The sequence below is a fragment of the Penicillium hordei genome, assembly GCF_028827395.1.
Source record: "Penicillium hordei strain IBT 12815 chromosome Unknown utg000005l_segment0_segment0, whole genome shotgun sequence".
In the NCBI taxonomy this organism is placed as follows: domain Eukaryota; kingdom Fungi; phylum Ascomycota; class Eurotiomycetes; order Eurotiales; family Aspergillaceae; genus Penicillium; species Penicillium hordei.
Genome location: NW_026623146.1, coordinates 2,079,516 through 2,095,821, shown reverse-complemented (window position 1 = coordinate 2,095,821; position 16,306 = coordinate 2,079,516). Strand labels below are relative to the sequence as shown.

The 16,306-nt window shown below is 49.4% G+C and overlaps 8 protein-coding genes across 8 annotated transcripts; 5 read left to right on the top strand and 3 right to left on the bottom strand.

The window, feature by feature from the left end:
* Positions 1-469: 469 nt before the first annotated feature.
* Positions 470-3,798, top strand: ams1 (alpha-mannosidase; the record flags this gene model as incomplete). The annotated part of the gene is made up of 2 exons (XM_056900788.1): positions 470-3,120; positions 3,171-3,798. 2 exons carry the CDS (start codon positions 470-472, stop codon positions 3,796-3,798), a joined length of 3,279 nt encoding a protein of 1,092 aa, XP_056749456.1.
* A 316-nt stretch (positions 3,799-4,114) lies between these two features.
* N7537_009733 (chromatin modification-related protein EAF6/MEAF6) lies at positions 4,115-5,079 on the bottom strand (the record flags this gene model as incomplete). Its single annotated transcript, XM_056900787.1, has 3 exons — positions 4,115-4,378; positions 4,479-4,706; positions 4,882-5,079. The coding sequence occupies 3 exons, from the start codon at positions 5,077-5,079 to the stop codon at positions 4,115-4,117; spliced, it is 690 nt and encodes a 229-aa protein (XP_056749455.1).
* Positions 5,080-5,410: 331 nt separating this feature from the next.
* Positions 5,411-6,291, top strand: N7537_009732 (low-affinity Cu transporter; the record flags this gene model as incomplete). Its single annotated transcript, XM_056900786.1, has 4 exons — positions 5,411-5,494; positions 5,555-5,759; positions 5,917-6,094; positions 6,154-6,291. 4 exons carry the CDS (start codon positions 5,411-5,413, stop codon positions 6,269-6,271), a joined length of 585 nt encoding a protein of 194 aa, XP_056749454.1. The 3' UTR covers positions 6,272-6,291.
* A 162-nt stretch (positions 6,292-6,453) lies between these two features.
* On the bottom strand, positions 6,454-8,073 carry N7537_009731 (putative F-box and JmjC domain protein; the record flags this gene model as incomplete). Its single annotated transcript, XM_056900785.1, has 2 exons — positions 6,454-7,648; positions 7,787-8,073. The coding sequence occupies 2 exons, from the start codon at positions 8,071-8,073 to the stop codon at positions 6,454-6,456; spliced, it is 1,482 nt and encodes a 493-aa protein (XP_056749453.1).
* Positions 8,074-8,601: 528 nt separating this feature from the next.
* tif1 (putative eukaryotic translation initiation factor 4) lies at positions 8,602-10,131 on the top strand (the record flags this gene model as incomplete). Its single annotated transcript, XM_056900784.1, has 5 exons — positions 8,602-8,635; positions 8,793-8,867; positions 8,932-9,000; positions 9,060-9,418; positions 9,478-10,131. 5 exons carry the CDS (start codon positions 8,602-8,604, stop codon positions 10,129-10,131), a joined length of 1,191 nt encoding a protein of 396 aa, XP_056749452.1.
* Positions 10,132-11,532: 1,401 nt separating this feature from the next.
* N7537_009729 (fumarylacetoacetate hydrolase family protein) lies at positions 11,533-12,456 on the top strand (the record flags this gene model as incomplete). Its single annotated transcript, XM_056900783.1, has 3 exons — positions 11,533-11,588; positions 11,695-11,906; positions 12,029-12,456. 3 exons carry the CDS (start codon positions 11,533-11,535, stop codon positions 12,454-12,456), a joined length of 696 nt encoding a protein of 231 aa, XP_056749451.1.
* A 355-nt stretch (positions 12,457-12,811) lies between these two features.
* N7537_009728 (uncharacterized protein) lies at positions 12,812-13,181 on the top strand (the record flags this gene model as incomplete). Its single annotated transcript, XM_056900782.1, has 2 exons — positions 12,812-12,859; positions 12,933-13,181. The coding sequence occupies 2 exons, from the start codon at positions 12,812-12,814 to the stop codon at positions 13,179-13,181; spliced, it is 297 nt and encodes a 98-aa protein (XP_056749450.1).
* An 875-nt stretch (positions 13,182-14,056) lies between these two features.
* On the bottom strand, positions 14,057-15,252 carry N7537_009727 (uncharacterized protein; the record flags this gene model as incomplete). The annotated part of the gene is made up of 2 exons (XM_056900781.1): positions 14,057-14,435; positions 14,561-15,252. 2 exons carry the CDS (start codon positions 15,250-15,252, stop codon positions 14,057-14,059), a joined length of 1,071 nt encoding a protein of 356 aa, XP_056749449.1.
* Positions 15,253-16,306: the final 1,054 nt, after the last annotated feature.

Genomic DNA, 16,306 nt, shown 5'->3' with positions numbered 1-16,306 from the left:
AGGCAGTATGCTCTGGGGCATACGGGTCGATTCAGCACTCGTAGTTCAGCTTCATACTCAACTTTGCATATTAAGGAATCCAGGTGCACTGCCCAAGAAGTGGATTCAGAGAGGTGTAGGAATGTGTATTCTCAATCTGTGTCTATCTGCTACTTGTAACCTCAAAGCCCAATGCTTAAATAAAACTCATAGGAATTAAGAAAGAAGAGGTGAGTGCAATGTGTAGTGGAGAGACTGTCTCCCCACCACGATAGGTATCCAGGCACATAGTTGAGGGTCTGCCGTAGCACTGTCGATCACCGTCTCCGCATTCCGTCATGTCTCCGCATTTAGGAACTTGAGTCTCCCTCCTTCATCTCTCTCTCACCCTGCTATTTTACTCGGTTCCTCATACTACTTAGTTTTTTGTTCAATCATATTAAAAACATCGTTATTTGTTGTCTCTTCCTAACAATCTAAAACCGTCATCATGGGTGGGGAAGTTCCCTTTCGCCCCGCTCCTCCAGCTTTACCCCAGTTAGCTGAACGCCCGGTCGGCCAGCGTATCAAGAAGATCTACACCGATCGCCTAAACCAGTTCACATCGAACGGCCAGTATGAAGGCCAAAACCTCATCTCAAAGTACCACGAAGCCACAAACTCGGACGAAGACCATGTCAAGCTCTTTGTTTACTCGGTTCCGGACTTACAGCGACCGACCTTCAAAGACGCGACCTCCCAGGAATTCAAGCCAACTCACATCGGCGCTTCTTTCGGTCCCAGCTGGTCCACACATTGGTTCCGGATTCACCTCACAGTGCCCGAAGACATGCTCCAACGGGAGCATCTAGAGTTCCACTGGGATGCCAACAACGAAGGTCTGATCTGGACAGAGGACGGTCACCCGCTGCAGGGCTTGACTGGAGGTGGGGAACGGACAGAGTTTGTTCTCCCCAAAGGCTGGTGTGATGGGAAGGAGCATACCTTCTATATTGAAATGGCTTGCAATGGCATGTTTGGCAACGCTCCTGGTGGTGATTCGATCCAGCCACCAAATCCCGATAAACACTTCACGCTCAGCACGGCGCGAATCACCGCGGTAAATCTAGCTGCCCGAGCACTTTTCTATGATTTTTGGATTATTGGAGATGCCGCCCGGGAATTCCCAGGTGAGTCGTGGGAGTCACATGAAGCCAATGTCGTGGCAAACTCTATCATCGATACCTTTATTGCCGGAAATGGAAGCAATGAGGCTATCAACGAGGCGCGGAAGATTGCTAGGAAATATCTCGGCGACAAAGTGGATTCGTCCGATGTTTACGACACAAACACGCAGCCAATAGTATATGCCATTGGCCATTGTCACATTGATACTTGCTGGCTGTGGCCTTGGGCTGAGACCAAGCGAAAAGTAGCACGGTCGTGGTCCAACCAATGTGATCTGATGGAACGATATCCTGAGCACCGTTTTGCTTGTTCTCAGGCTCAGCAGTTCAAATGGCTCAAGCAGTACTACCCATCTGTCTTTGATCGCGTGAAGCGCTGGGTAAAGAAGGGCAACTTCCAGCCTATCGGTGGGAGCTGGGTCGAGCATGATACAAACATGCCAAGTGGAGAGTCGCTGGTTAGGCAGTTTTTGTATGGACAGCGATTCTTCGAGGCAAACTTCGGTAAGCGAAGCACAACTTTCTGGTTGCCAGACACCTTCGGGTACTCTACGCAGATCCCTCAGATATGCCGCCTGGCTGGGATGAGCCGGTTCTTTACCCAGAAGCTCAGCTGGAACAACATCAATAACTTCCCTCACACTACATTCCAGTGGGTTGCGCTTGATGGCAGCCAAGTTATGTGCCACATGGCCCCTGCCGAGACCTACACGGCCGAAGCGCATTTCGGTGATGTCAAGCGCAGTGTCACTCAGCACAAGTCGCTAGACAACGACAAGACATCGCTACTTGTATTCGGAAAGGGCGATGGAGGTGGTGGCCCGACCTTTGGGCACCTCGAGAAGCTGCGTCGCTGTCGTGGTCTCAGTGATCAGGTTGGGTCATTACCTCGAGTGCAAATGGGCGAGTCAGTAGATGACTTCTTTGCAAAGTTAGAAGCAAAGGCTGCCTCTGGCACTGATTTTGCTACCTGGTACGGCGAGCTTTACTTTGAGTTGCACCGTGGTACATACACCACTCAAGCAAATAACAAGCGCAATAATCGCAAGTCCGAGTTCCTGCTGCGTGAGATCGAGCTTCTTGCAACCTTTGCAACCATCAATGCTTCCGATAATGGATATCAGTATCCCAAGAAGGAGATTGATGAAATGTGGGAAGGAACCCTTCTTTGTCAGTTCCATGACTGCTTGCCGGGTAGCTCCATCGAGATGTGCTATGACGACTCAGACAAGTTGTATGCCGAGATCTTTGAGACAGGAGCCAACTTGCGAAATAATGCCCTCGAAGCTTTGGGGCTCACCGGTGATATCACGAGTGGAAATGTCATGGCCCTCAACACCTTGCCATGGCCCCGATTAGAAGTAGTTGCAATTCCTCCAGCGATATCCGCTTACAATGGATCTAGATACGCCGTGGCTGATGGTACAACTGGGGTGATGCAAGTTCAGCCGGCTGACTTCAAGACAACCACTTCGGTGACTGTGGCCGAGATCAAATCTGGTGTCTTCCGCCTGGAGAACGGTAAACTCAGGGTGGATGTTCAGGACGGGGTTATCACATCCTTATACGATGTGGAAGCCGATAGAGAGGTCGTCGCAAAGGACCGCAAGGCTGGCCAGCTAGTCATCTTCGACGACAAGCCTCTTTACTGGCAAGCATGGGATGTCGAGGTGTTCCATCTTGAGTCACGAAAGGAGTTGGCCGGGGGTAAGACGACCATTGTAGAAAATGACCCGCACCGGGTGAGTGTCGCGACTGAGACACAGATCAGCGACAAGAGCTGGATCAAGACCACAATCAGCCTATCGGCATCCACATCTGATGAGCCCTCGTCTGTGGAAATGGAAAGCGAGGTGGAATGGCAAGAAACCATGAAATTCCTCAAGGTCGAGTTCCCAGTTGATATCACCAACACCGAGGCATCCTACGAGACCCAGTATGGCATTGTTAGGCGCCCGACCCATTATAACACAAGGTATGAACCGACTTTTTACAAAATTCGCAATGATACTAATTACTCTTCAGTTGGGACATGGCCAAATTCGAAGTCTGCTGTCACAAATGGGCCGACCTCTCCGAAAATGGCTATGGAGTCTCTATACTAAACGACTCTAAGTACGGCTTCGCAACATGCGGTAACTTGATGCGCCTTTCGCTTCTCCGTGCCCCCAAAGCACCAGACGCCCACGCTGACATGGGCCGCCACCACATTCGCTATGCAATTCTTCCTCACGCCGGTGCCCTTGATGCCCGAACAATCCGCGCAGGCTTCAATTTCAACAACCCACTTGTCGTTGAAACAGCCGGCCCTAGAGCGTTTGCTTCCGATGCCCTGTTCAAATCTCTGTCTATCAAGGGCGCACCTTCCTTGATTCTAGATGTTGTCAAGCGCGGCGAGGATGATGCTGATGTTTCGTGGGATGGTACTCCTACCCGTCCTGGGAAGAGTGTTATCCTGCGTGTCTATGAATCACTTGGTGGTAGGGCTCGTGGTGCCATTGAGACGACACTGCCTGTGAAGAGTGCCTTCAAGTGCAATATTCTCGAGGATATTGAGAATGACGGGCTCGATATTGCCATTGAAGATAGTCGTTCGGCGATCAAGATTGAGTTGAGGGCGTTTGAGGTCGCTACGTACCGACTGCAGCTGTGACTGTAAGGAACATGTTTGAGTGGCAGGCTTTAACCAAGCCTAGGAAGTATCGCAAGATACCTAGCTCATGTCGCATTCAATCGGAAGCAATGAAACAAATGATATATCCGACAAACGCTCTCTGTATAAGTTCGTGATTTACATGATATCGCATCGTAGGTGTAATAAGACAGATAAATCCCATTCCCATTTCCCGCTACGCCCACAACACGACTCCTCCCAGGAGTCATGTGAAAAGACAAACCAACCAACTCCGGAAAAGCCAAGCAGATGCAAGACAGACGCAGAACATAAAGAGGTGTAAATCTGCCAAGACTTAGTCTCTCCCGTAGCTGATCTTCAACCGCTTAACAGAAGGCTTGTCCTCGTCGGATATATCCTCGGTCTGGTTCTTGCCCTTAGTATTCTTCGACCCGCCAGTCGCCTTCTTCTTGTTTTTTGACGAGCCATTCGAGTTCTTCATCCCACTAGCGGAAATGGACAACGGGTCAATCTTCATGGACATACTTCCGCCAGTCGTAGATGTCGGCGTCGCTGCGTGGGAAGGCGTTGTTTGTACGGAGGAGGGTCCTGGGGAATCCTGCGGACACAACAATAATCGTTAGTCCCCAGTTCAAATCAAAAGCACCATAATCGGTATGCAAGGCGGGTAGTTCCTTGGTAGGTTCGGTTCTGCATACCAGCATGTAACTCGCCGAGCTCCGCGAGAAAACTCGATCCGATTCCGTCACCTGCGCCTTTCGTCTCGACCCGGCCATGCTACCGCCCAGACCTAGTCCTGCGGCGCCGAGACTCGACCCGCTCGCGGAGCCTTTGATGTAATTGTCGAAGCCCTTGATGATGTTTCCAGCGGTGGTTTCTTCCAGATATGATTGTTCGAAGCGGAATATTTGGTCTTCGAGTTGAGCCTAGTTGAAAGGTGTGTTAGCAATACATCACGATAGAACTGTTTACACGTCCATGGGCGGATATTGCGAGATGATGCAAGATTTGAGAACATGCTCGCGCAGCAAAAGAATAAAATCCCAGAAAGGTAACCACGTCCGGTCCCTAGAAGACGAGAACGCGCGAGACTGCACTCACCATGCTCTTATCCATTAATCGCTTTTTCTGTAGTGTGTCCCTCAGCTCACGGCGCAGTTTCTCGTAGTATGGTAACCCGCGACTCGCGGCATTCTGATCGGCAGGCGCATTCGGTGCCCCTGCTGTTGCGCCGGCTGTGGGCGCCGCAGCTCCGGTGGTTGCGGACGCGGGTGTTGGAGCTGGTGCTGTATCTGCCATTATTGGAAGGTTGAAACGTAATGGAGAGGTTATTTGCTTTACGTCAAACGGACGTATCGCATGCGCAGAATGGGTGAAATGAAGTTGAGATTGAAATGGAAATTGTGTCGGTGCGTAGTCAATGACCGCGTTGGGGACGAAGAGAGTTATAGCCGCTTGGGGATCTTATCAACGTTTGTCTTGTTTGCATTCCCCTCCTTGACCATCAATGCTTTGCTAGTTGTCTCTCCTCGTACCACCTGCTATCTTACGAGTACATTGTCATTTGTTCTATTGAGACATAAGAGGTCTCTTGTTACTTTTATTGCATATTTATTTACTACTATTCAAGATGGACCACTCGATGGATATGGACATGGGTCACGGTGGTATGGGCCACGGCGATATGGATATGGGTGGGAAATGCAATATGAACGTGAGATATAGCCTTCGGTCTGCTTTGATCCCATGCTGATACCGAATGTCTGAATTGTAGATGCTCTTCACCTGGTCCTCCGAGAATTTGTGCATCATCTTCCGCAGCTGGCATATCACCGGTCCATTCTCCTTCCTCTTCTCCCTCATCGCTATCGTTATCCTTGCTGCGGGCTACGAGGGAGTACGATCAGTGACTCGGAAATACGAGGCGGCCCATGCACAGCGGCTAAGTGCGTTCTCGGGCACTACAGCCACTACTGGGGGTAAGTGATTTGCTCTTTTTGTGCGCCAAGGTACAATGTCAAGCATACTACATTTCCAATGACCCCTGCTATGTTTTCGTTTGATATTGGAGATATGATAGGGAAATGGGATACTCGGAATGAGCAAGGTTCTTATTGATGCCTTGGCTCGCTGCAGACGCTGAGATCGCCGACCCTATCATTGCCAACGGCCTGGCTGATGCAATCCCTCACACTCACCACGAAAGCTCACCACTGCTTGTAGGAAGGGAGAACAGAGCGGCGTTGGTGCGCAAGGGCAAGTTTATCACGGCGGCTTTGTATGCCATCCAAGTATTCTATAGCTTCTTCATCATGTGAGTGCCTCCCAGTAACCCCTCAGGCTTTGTCCTAGCTTGCTGACTTGGTGGTTTAGGCTGCTCTTCATGACGTATAATGGGCAGGTCATGATCGCAGTTGCAGTAGGCGCGTTTGTTGGGTACTTGGCTTTCTCCGAAGGGACGCCAGCTGAAAAGACAATCGCGTGTCATTAAAGGGTGCAATCCAGGGGATTGGCGAATTTGCAGACTCAGAGGCAGGTGTAGAGAACAATGGCGAGTATGTCAGAAATTTGAACTGGTTTTCGGATTGGAATTGATGGGCCCTTTCCAGCGGAGAACGGTGCTGGTTTGTGGTTCCATCAATCTCTCCAGATTGCAGTAATAGTTCATATAGTTCATGGAACTTCAACATCACTCCCATCATCACCAAATCCAAAACTGAATCCACCACCTTCGGTATCTTGCCCATCAGGGGTGTCCTCTGTTTTCCCATGAACAATATCTTCCCACTTGCGCTTCTTGCCTTCGGTCTTCTTTTGCAACTCATCCCAAGCCTGCTCCAGCAGGTCGGGATATGCCTCGCGCATACCGGCCATAAACCGCTCACATGGGTTAGCCACGTTCTTCCGGAACCCAGAAACCTGGTCTGGCTTGTTAGACAAGAAATCTAAGGCAGCGCCGAGATGGCCTCGGGGAATAAAGTTCTGCGTGATAGCGATCGACGGCTCTAGGTTCACAACCAAATGCCACCACCCAGATGGAACGTGTAAGATCTCACCCTCACCGCAGATCCCTTCCACACAGCCTGGAGTCCGGCGTGCCTCAGCATGGAAGCCCAGTAACCACTCGGCAATGCTTAGCGGAGAAGTCACCTCACTCTGGTCATCCGACACAAAGACACCCGGAGGCGGGGGCTGTTTCGTGCTGGACGGGAACATAATCCAATATTTAGGACCACGTAGCACGGCGTTCCATGCGCTGGTGGCATTGGGGTCTTTGTGGAACTTGCTGCCGGACCGCTCGGGACCGATAATCAACCACTGATGGTCAGGGCGGTCCTCACCGAGCACGGAGAAGAAGTCTTCGGCGAAGCACGCTGGGGGCCAGTACGATGCATCGGGTGTGGTCTCTGGAGATCCCACGGACAGTCCCATCTTGGAGACGAAGGATCGGTCGAATAGGTACAGCGGGCTCTCGTCGGAGTTGTCCGCCATGTAGTCGCCGTAAGTGCGCATGGCCCAGTCCACGGCTTCGGCACGGAACTTGGTCTTCCCGTATCGGGCGAGGAGTGACCCCACAGTCCAGTTCTTATATGCTGGCCAGGCCTTGACAGGCTCAGTCAGGATGAATGGTCGGTCGGTCCAATTTGCTTGGAATTCCTCTGGTGACAGGTCTGGAAGTCGTGCAATTTGGTTCCGCGCCGGGATCTTGGAGACATAGGGGTCGAGTGAGATGTGTGCGCAGTTGAACGGCCGGTAGAGAGAATCGGAGAATAGCTGGGAACAGTCCACCATGGGCACTTTGGAAGCGGGGATGTTGAGATATGTTGACCGCCATGTCCCTCGCCATGTGAAATCTTCTCTTGGGTCACTGCAACCAGACTTAGTATGGATATCATTTGTGTTCATTGGGAAATTATTATATTATATGAATAAGGGCAAGGCTCAAGACCAAAAACATGACTCGGATCTACAAAATTCAACTTGGATCTGCAGGCTTATGGCTTACCGAACAAACAGCGCCTTCCACAGTTCTTCGGCCCGGGTAAAGGCATAGAAGGCCTTGCATGTCCGCCCGATTCTCAACAGGCTGGGCCCATCAAAGCCCTCCAACAATAATAGGATTAGTTCATCTGGCAGATGTTGAAAGGTCCCTATGGCGTTACGAAGACTCCAGGTAGCCAACAGAGCATTCCCGCTTGGCTTGACACCTAGTGGATGGGAGGGAATGGCCTCCCTTATGATCTCTGCATCCTGTGGTGGTGGATGACTCGGCAACGATGTTATGTCAGGCATGATCTGAGGCTGGCACTTTTAGGGCTTCAAAGATTCTGCTTAGTGGCGACCTGACCCAACTGGAAGGTAGTTCACCAAATAAATGGGGACAAGAGAAACTGAATTGACAAAACCAAAGAAACTGATTAGAACAACAATCTGCATCACAGCAATCAATCCAAAAGAATAAAATATGGACGTTTTCATGTTCATGTCGCCCACTCTAAACTCGCTTGGACTTGGCCACACCCAATAAGGAAAGCGGTGGGATAATGCCCCGTAAAAAAAAAAAGCGTAGCAAATGGCGCCGCAGTTGTGGCCATCCGATTTTTTCGCTTTTCTTCTCTTCCTCCTCCCACCCCATTTGTGAATTTCACATCCAACCACTTTTTTCAACCTTTCCTAGTATCTTATAAAAAGACTCTTTAATAAAGAGTCTGAGGTACTAGAAGTCAACTTTCCCACGCAGCGAACCTCCACAAGTTCGCTAAAGACTACCCCACCACACTGATCACAGACGCCTGTGATCCTTTCTATCAAACCGCAAATATGGCTGACAAGGGTCTTGAGGATCTCGCCGAGGGTATGTACTACATTCCTGTAACTTTTTGATCAAAGAACCGTTGCTTTGCTTTCGCTGGAAGTCGCAACCACGAGCGCATTCAGTCCTGGGTGGCGTCAGATACGGAGGGCGCTGTATGAAGATAGAGGCTAATATTGCATTTTTTTTCTTTCAACAGGGCAGATCGAGTCTAACTACGATGAGGTCACCGACTCCTTCGACTCCATGGACCTGAAGCCCGAGCTGCTTCGCGGTATGTACCCCCTTCGTCTTATCAGGTGGGGTTGAAAAAAAATTTACTAACGGTGGGATACCAGGTGTCTACGCTTACGGTTTCGAGCGTCCCTCCGCTATTCAGCAGCGTGCCATCATGCCCATCATCAAGGGTGAGTTTTGTTTTGTTCTAAACCCACTTTTGAAATTTGCGCCTAACCTGTGAGGTCAGGCAACGATGTTATCGCCCAGGCTCAGTCCGGTACCGGTAAGACCGCTACCTTCTCCATCTCCGCCCTGCAGAAGATCGACCCCGAGGTCAAGGCCTGCCAGGCTCTGATCCTTGCTCCCACCCGTGAGTTGGCTCAGCAGATCCAGAAGGTCGTTGTCGCCATCGGTGACTTCATGTCCCTCGACTGCCACGCCTGTATCGGTGGTACCAACGTCCGTGAGGATATGAACGCTCTCCGCGCCGGTCCCCAGGTCGTTGTCGGTACCCCCGGCCGTGTCCACGACATGATCCAGCGCCGTGTTCTGTCCACCACCGCCATGAAGCTCTTCATCCTCGACGAGGCCGATGAGATGCTGTCCGTAAGTTATTACAATTGATGTTATGTGTATCAAATCGGTTCTAACTTTTTTTTTTCCAGCGTGGTTTCACCGAGCAGATCTACGACATCTTCCAGCTGCTTCCCCAGTCTACCCAGGTTACCCTGCTCTCCGCTACCATGCCCCAGGATGTCCTTGAGGTCACCACCAAGTTCATGCGCGACCCCGTCCGTATCCTTGTCAAGAAGCAGGAACTTACCCTTGAGGGTATTAAGCAGTTCTACATTGCTGTTGAGAAGGAGGAGTGGAAGCTCGACACCCTCTCCGATCTTTACGAGACCGTCACCATTACCCAAGCTGTCATCTTCTGCAACACCCGCCGAAAGGTCGACTGGCTCACCGACAAGCTTACTGCCCGTGATTTCACCGTCTCCGCTATGCACGGCGACATGGAGCAGGGCCAGCGTGATGTTATCATGAAGGAGTTCCGTTCCGGTTCCTCCCGTGTCCTGATCGCCACTGACCTTTTGGCCCGTGGTATCGATGTCCAGCAGGTTTCCCTGGTCATCAACTACGATCTCCCCGCCAACCGTGAGAACTACATTCACCGTATCGGTCGTGGTGGTCGTTTCGGTCGCAAGGGTGTTGCTATTAACTTCGTCACCGCTGACGATGTTCGCATGCTCCGTGAGATCGAGCAGTTCTACTCCACCCAGGTTGAGGAGATGCCCATGAACGTGGCTGACCTCATCTAAACACCCTAACTCTTGACGTCTTGATGCGGTTTACGATCGCAGAATCTGCGTTAAAAGTGGCTTTCTGCGTTTCTGCCTGCAGTGTGCCGGGAAAATGAATGGGGCTATGCTTCCGCATATTGAGTCGACAAGTCGACGCCCCTGCCATTTTCCAGGCCCTTGCTATGGTTTCCTATGTCTTGCACCAACGGAGATGAGACATGTTTGCGTTCACCTGTTGCTACTCCGTTTTCTCTTATTTTTTACGCATTTCCCTCTGTTTTTCCCCTTGTCTGTATCTAGCTCGCTCTTGTTGGTTAAGGATGCTGCCTATTATCGTACTTAATCAATAGACCGGGCCAAAATGTGACTTGTTCCTCAGGGCGTCGTCCTTGAATGATATTAAAATCCGTATTCTGTTTATTGAATAGATATACATAGTGTAACCGTCATTAATTATCCCTGTCTATTCGATCACTATCGTCTTAAATGGTCAAATGTCGTGAGACTCTAGTAGCGCACAAGCGCAATTCGAGCCCCTTGGACAGCCATTGAGCCTCTTATCATCGCGAGGCCTGTACATTTGCCCTTGGTAGCCTAAAACTTCGTCACGAATTGGAGGATGAACACCTTTCTTGAGGCCCCATACCATTCACAAACTAACATACTCTCATAAAACAGAACCCTGCCCGATTAGTCATGACCAAGAGCCACATGTTTCGAACTCGCAATCAAAGTCAAGAGGTTGTCATCTAGGCGTTCTCCAGAAATAACCAGCTAATATGTCAGCGCTTACAATGCATGTCCAGGTGGGCTGTGAATTGGCCCTCCGGCTTGTCATTTCTGAGACTTTGGAGTATTTGCAGTGCCTTGACTGGCTCTATATCTGTCACTCTATCCGTCTTTTGCAGACATGAATCACTCGGAACACGTTCCGATGCTCGGACAAGCGAGCCGATGGTTGTGTCTTAATATGGAACCATTATATTAATTTTTGAAGGACGAACGTTATAATATAAGGAGCAGGTATTCAGATTCTTGTGCGCATAATACCATAATATCCCAGTTAGTTCGACCTACGACGCATAAAGTTCTTTAATCTATGTAGTAGTCATGAAATATATAACTGGTAGCGGAAGCTGATATTATGTTCAAAAGTACCCTAAATTATCATGTATCATTACATTCTATGTTACTAGTTACTAGATATATTAATTAGGTATGTTTCTCCCTTTTTTCACCTATCTTTCACCATCTTAGTCCTCTACAGAGTGGGTAAAGAAACAAGCGGTCGGCGCAGAAACCCGCCATCTCTGGAGTTCTCCGCATCTTTCGGAGAACACCCGAACCTCCGATTAACCCCCACGACTTCTTTCTTGATTCCTCTTCTTTGTCAACCGCATAGCTTCAATTCCCTCCAAAATGGCCTCCATCCGCGCCAACTGTCGCAAGATTATGTGCATCGGCCGTAACTACGCGTGAGTCTCCTTGTCTCCCCGCGCCTTGCTTCCCTCGGGAGTTCCGACAGCGGCGTCGCTTTTTGTCTCCCTCGTTCACAATTGCTAACAGGATGGATTGATACAGCGATCACATTACCGAGCTCAACAACACAGCCCCCAAGCAGCCATTCTTCTTCCTCAAGCCCCCATCATCCATCCTCCTCCCCGGCTCGGGTCCCGTCCTCCGCCCCAAGGGCGTCAGCCTACACTATGAGGTCGAACTAGGTCTAGTGATCGGCAAGACCTTGCGCGATCTCGATCCCAACGATGAGAAGGCCGCATTGGACGCGATTCAGAGTGAGTACAGCATGCAATCCGGGTCTGAACGCACATACCGCACTGTACATCACAGCGATGGGACCAAGGATATGAGCTTGAAGTAGCAGATAGCTAACAAACAAACCCATTGCGGTAAAAAGGCTACATCCTTGCTATTGATATGACTGCCCGCAACGTGCAAGACGAGGCAAAGAAGAAGGGCCTTCCCTGGTCCATCGCCAAGGGCTTCGACACCTTCCTCCCTATCTCGCAGGAGATCGCCAAGTCGCGCATCCCTAACCCGCACGAGGCATTCCTGCGCCTCAGCCTTGGCCAGACCGAGCGCCAGGCTGACTCGACTAGTCTGATGCTGTACCGCATTCCCCAGCAGTTGGCGCAGATTTCGCGCGTGATGACGCTTGAGAAGGGTGACATTGTTCTTACTGGTACGCCTAAGGGTGTTGGGCAGGTCAAGGCGGGTGATGTTATGAGGGCATCCATCGAGGTTGGTGGGAAGGAGATTGAGGAGGGTCGGATTGAGGTTGAGGTGCAAGATCGCGAGGGGCGATATGAGTTCAAGGAGACTTAGATTTATCTTTTGATGGTTGTATATTTTGACTTAATTAGAGCTTAGAAGTATATATGGTGAAATCGTCATTTTGGGATTCAAGACAAAAGCCGATCGCACCAAGGGTTCTTCTATGATCTACCAGGGATACACCTAGGAAACGAGAAAAAAAAAAACAAGAAAAAAAATAAAAAAATAAAAAAAATAAAAAATAAAAAAACATAACAGATTATTTAAACAAATCCAGGGAGCATCCATAGCAGTATCTCCCATCAGAATCGAGAGTGAGGTTCCCTATCTGCCAAGACATTGCAATATTTGGCTCTGACTTCCAAGGACAACAATCTCTCCCGACTCAGACACTAGACCCATCAACATGCAAGTCGCAGAGATCCTCTCAGACATTAATTCCCTCCGCGTCTGCGTAAGTATCATGCTTCCTTCTTCCAGAAGGCTGCCCCACTAGGTAATATGGCAATGCTGACAACATGGCACAGGGTCATAACGAGGCCCTAGCACTGGTGAATGTGCACAAAAATATCACAGGCTCAGATTCAACCGAGTCTGGTAGTGCATTGGCCGATAAGAGCCCGACAGACGACAAGGCCGATCTTCGTCGTGCAAAGGAACTGGTTAAGCTACACTACGAGGTGAAGGCGAGACATGCCAACGGAACCGTCGATGAGGAGCTGAGTCAAGCTCGGCAAGATGTCCGGCGAGTTCTGAGAGAGCTGTCGACTGTCTAAACCACAGTCATTGGGTCCTTCTTTTTTTCTTCCCTTCGCTCTCTCACGATTTATATGACTAAGTGCATGGAATTTGGTTGACTGGTTTAGTCCAAAATATCTTATTGGATTGCTATTGACTCGGTGCTTACCACACACACCCAGACCTCGAGAAAAGGACTGTGCGAGCACGATGAATTATATGCGATATATTTTTTATAGTATAAGCCAGTGGAGGTCTTACAACTTTATCAAAAATATATATCTATACAATTTTACAATGTATACTTCTACAGCACAACATATGTTATAAGTTTAGTGATGCAAACCCCACGGATGGATGTGTTTTTTTGTCCTCATCACGTGGTTAGTACTCTCCAAGGCGATCGAATATGGTCTGGGGCTCGGGAAATACTTGTTCAAGGCGAATGGGCAGCTGTACGTCCCCAGACGTAGGTTACATGACGCTCTACGAGTGTTTACACCTGTGTCTCCCACTAATGGAAACAACGCTTTTATGGCAGAATCTCAAGGCAGACGAGCACCCCAGCTGTCACTCCATAAAGTCTCTACATCAGTGCCAAAAACCAACTTTCGAAGCTTGGTTGAAGGCTGCATGGTTCCTTGCGCACATGTGCAGCTAGGGGTTCGCCTATGAAAAACCCAACTCAATCATGTTCGACTGCCGCACAGCTGCTCAAGTGGAATTCATTGAAAAGTAGCCGCAATATCTATTATACGTACGCAACGATGCCTCTTCTCAACAGTCCAGGGCTAGAATTTTTTAAATCTGGAGCAAGTGATAACAAGATCCTGACCGCGGCACCGATAACTATCGCACTTCTGTCATATGCTAATTCTCCTCCTAGACATACTATTATAGTGTAGTTGATGCCCTAGACCTCCATGAAAAAGGACTTTATTGGGTATGTCTTTTCATGGGTGATTTTTGCTTTCGCAAAAATCTTCCCCCAGGTCTGCTGCATGGGTGATGATTTCCCCCGTATGTCCTCTTCCGTCGAGATTAATCTCGCCCAGAATGTCGTATAAACATGCGGTATGGCAATTCGCACTGAGCCAGTGTAGGCTTGTTGCACGAGTGGAAGCTCTGGACCTGTTCCATCATAGGCTGCCTCTGCAGCCATGACGAATGCTGGCGATGGCAAGACCGGAAAGGATATGACTGACTCGATGGCTTCTGCATTGGCATAGAGAAATGCGTCGTGGCGGAGGCCTGGTTCAACTTTGTTCTCTTCGCAAAGACGTCGGAAGTAGCTAGGAAATCTCTGTCAGCGGAGTGCTAGAGCTAAGTAGGGTAAGAAAAGGTGGAAAGCTAAGGGATGTCTTGCCTGCAAAGATCGATTAATGAGGCATTCTCCATAGCTGGATCCTCTACCCACTGTATCTTCCATCGCGGGCGAATACTATGGAAGTTCCGAGGGAATACCAGTGCAGATTCAGTAGCATGAACGAAGAATTCCTTGAACTTCTCCCATGAGTCATCGCCGAACGAAGTCCGTACGCACACAAATCCCCACGCGGGATGCTCTTCCAGATGTTTTTCGAGTTTGTCGACCCATCCTATCGCATTGCACCCCACAATATTGATGAGTTCATCTTTGGAGAAATTCTTGGATTCGGCCCTCCTGGTATCTTTGATCCGCTCAAAAGCAATATCGGCATTCGCACGCGCTCTCTTCTCTGTATCCATCTCCGTAAGAATCAAGTCAAAGGCATTATCGAACTTCGTCTTTGTATTCTGGGACCACCGATTTTGATTTGCCAGATGTTTTTGATCCTCCGGGATACAGCCGCCGAAAGGAGTGTTGAGAACAATAATCGCCTCGGCCTCGGTGAGACTCTCCTGGCCATCTGCTCTGGCGGCCTTTTGAACAAGCTCGTCGATAGTACATTCAAGGTAAAAGTTGCAGTAATAATTTGCTTGGTCTAAAGGCCATCGGCGAAGCATTCTCAGACGATCTTCGGTGGTAAGGATGGAGGGATCGTTTTCATTGACAGCTCTCTCCCATTTATCGATGTTTTCTTGTGGCGGCTGTGGCCCACCACGGCTGAGGGATGCCCATTTACTCATGGCTTAGTTTGTCCGTGAGATCATGAGGCCAGAGAGGTGGCAAGTCTAGAGAGGTGGTAGGTCTAGGTCACCTGTAACGTGGAGAGAGTAAGAAGATGAGAAGATGAGAAGCAACCACGAAATACCCGAGGGTGCGGGGTGGCTCTAGGCGAGTCTTATTTGAGCTCTGTGCACTTTGACGTATTCTCTCACCAGTTACGGATAACTGCTCAATCACTGTAGGTTACCAAAACACTGTATATTCCTATTGCGTAGTCTGTCTGAAAATAACTGTTTGGTTCGAGAAGATCTCTGGGGACGACTCTTATGTTGGAATTGTATACAGTCCCGTTCGGATCTCTGTTTGTCCCAGTTTATCAACAGTCTAGTAGGCGCGGTAGGTTCTGCAACTCTAGGCTATGTTTAGAAATACATAGCAGAGTAGAATTATTAGAATCGTTGGTTGCCTTGAGATTCTCGTAGTTTCGTGACTTACTGGCAGTATAGTGCCTTGTATTAGGGTTCGTAGCGAGAAGGGCGGAACTATTGTTGCCGAAGCAGTAAGGAAGGGACCGCTGAATACTGAAACTTTCTCTAGCTGTATTATTGGAGGAAAACGGACGCCGACCCCCTAGGGTGTGCTTGAAAATATTAGTAATATCCCGGTTGGAATACCCAGGACCGTATTGGTCGGAGTACGGACTGCCAGTTTTAGGGTCTATCGCTAAGGGTAGATCAGCTTTGGTTAGCTCGTTAGGGGTCAAAAAGATAAGCTTAGGTGGATTAAGCGTTCCCTAGGCACGCCACTAAACCTTCCGAATCAAAAAAATGTATCGTCTTTGATATTAGGGGTATCTCTGTTCGTATTAGGAGTAACGCCTCTAGACTGGTGTAAAATATTCACCTGGCCGTTGCTTCTAACCTGATGATCTATGATACTATCCTACCTTGCTGGCTGGCTTGTATCAGTCCACGGCTAGTTATCGGCTGAGGATCAGGGGAATCTAGATAAGCTTTGTGTCTGCTCATCGCATATATTTCACCCGACGTGTTTGCCCGTGGCCGTGGTGAGGTG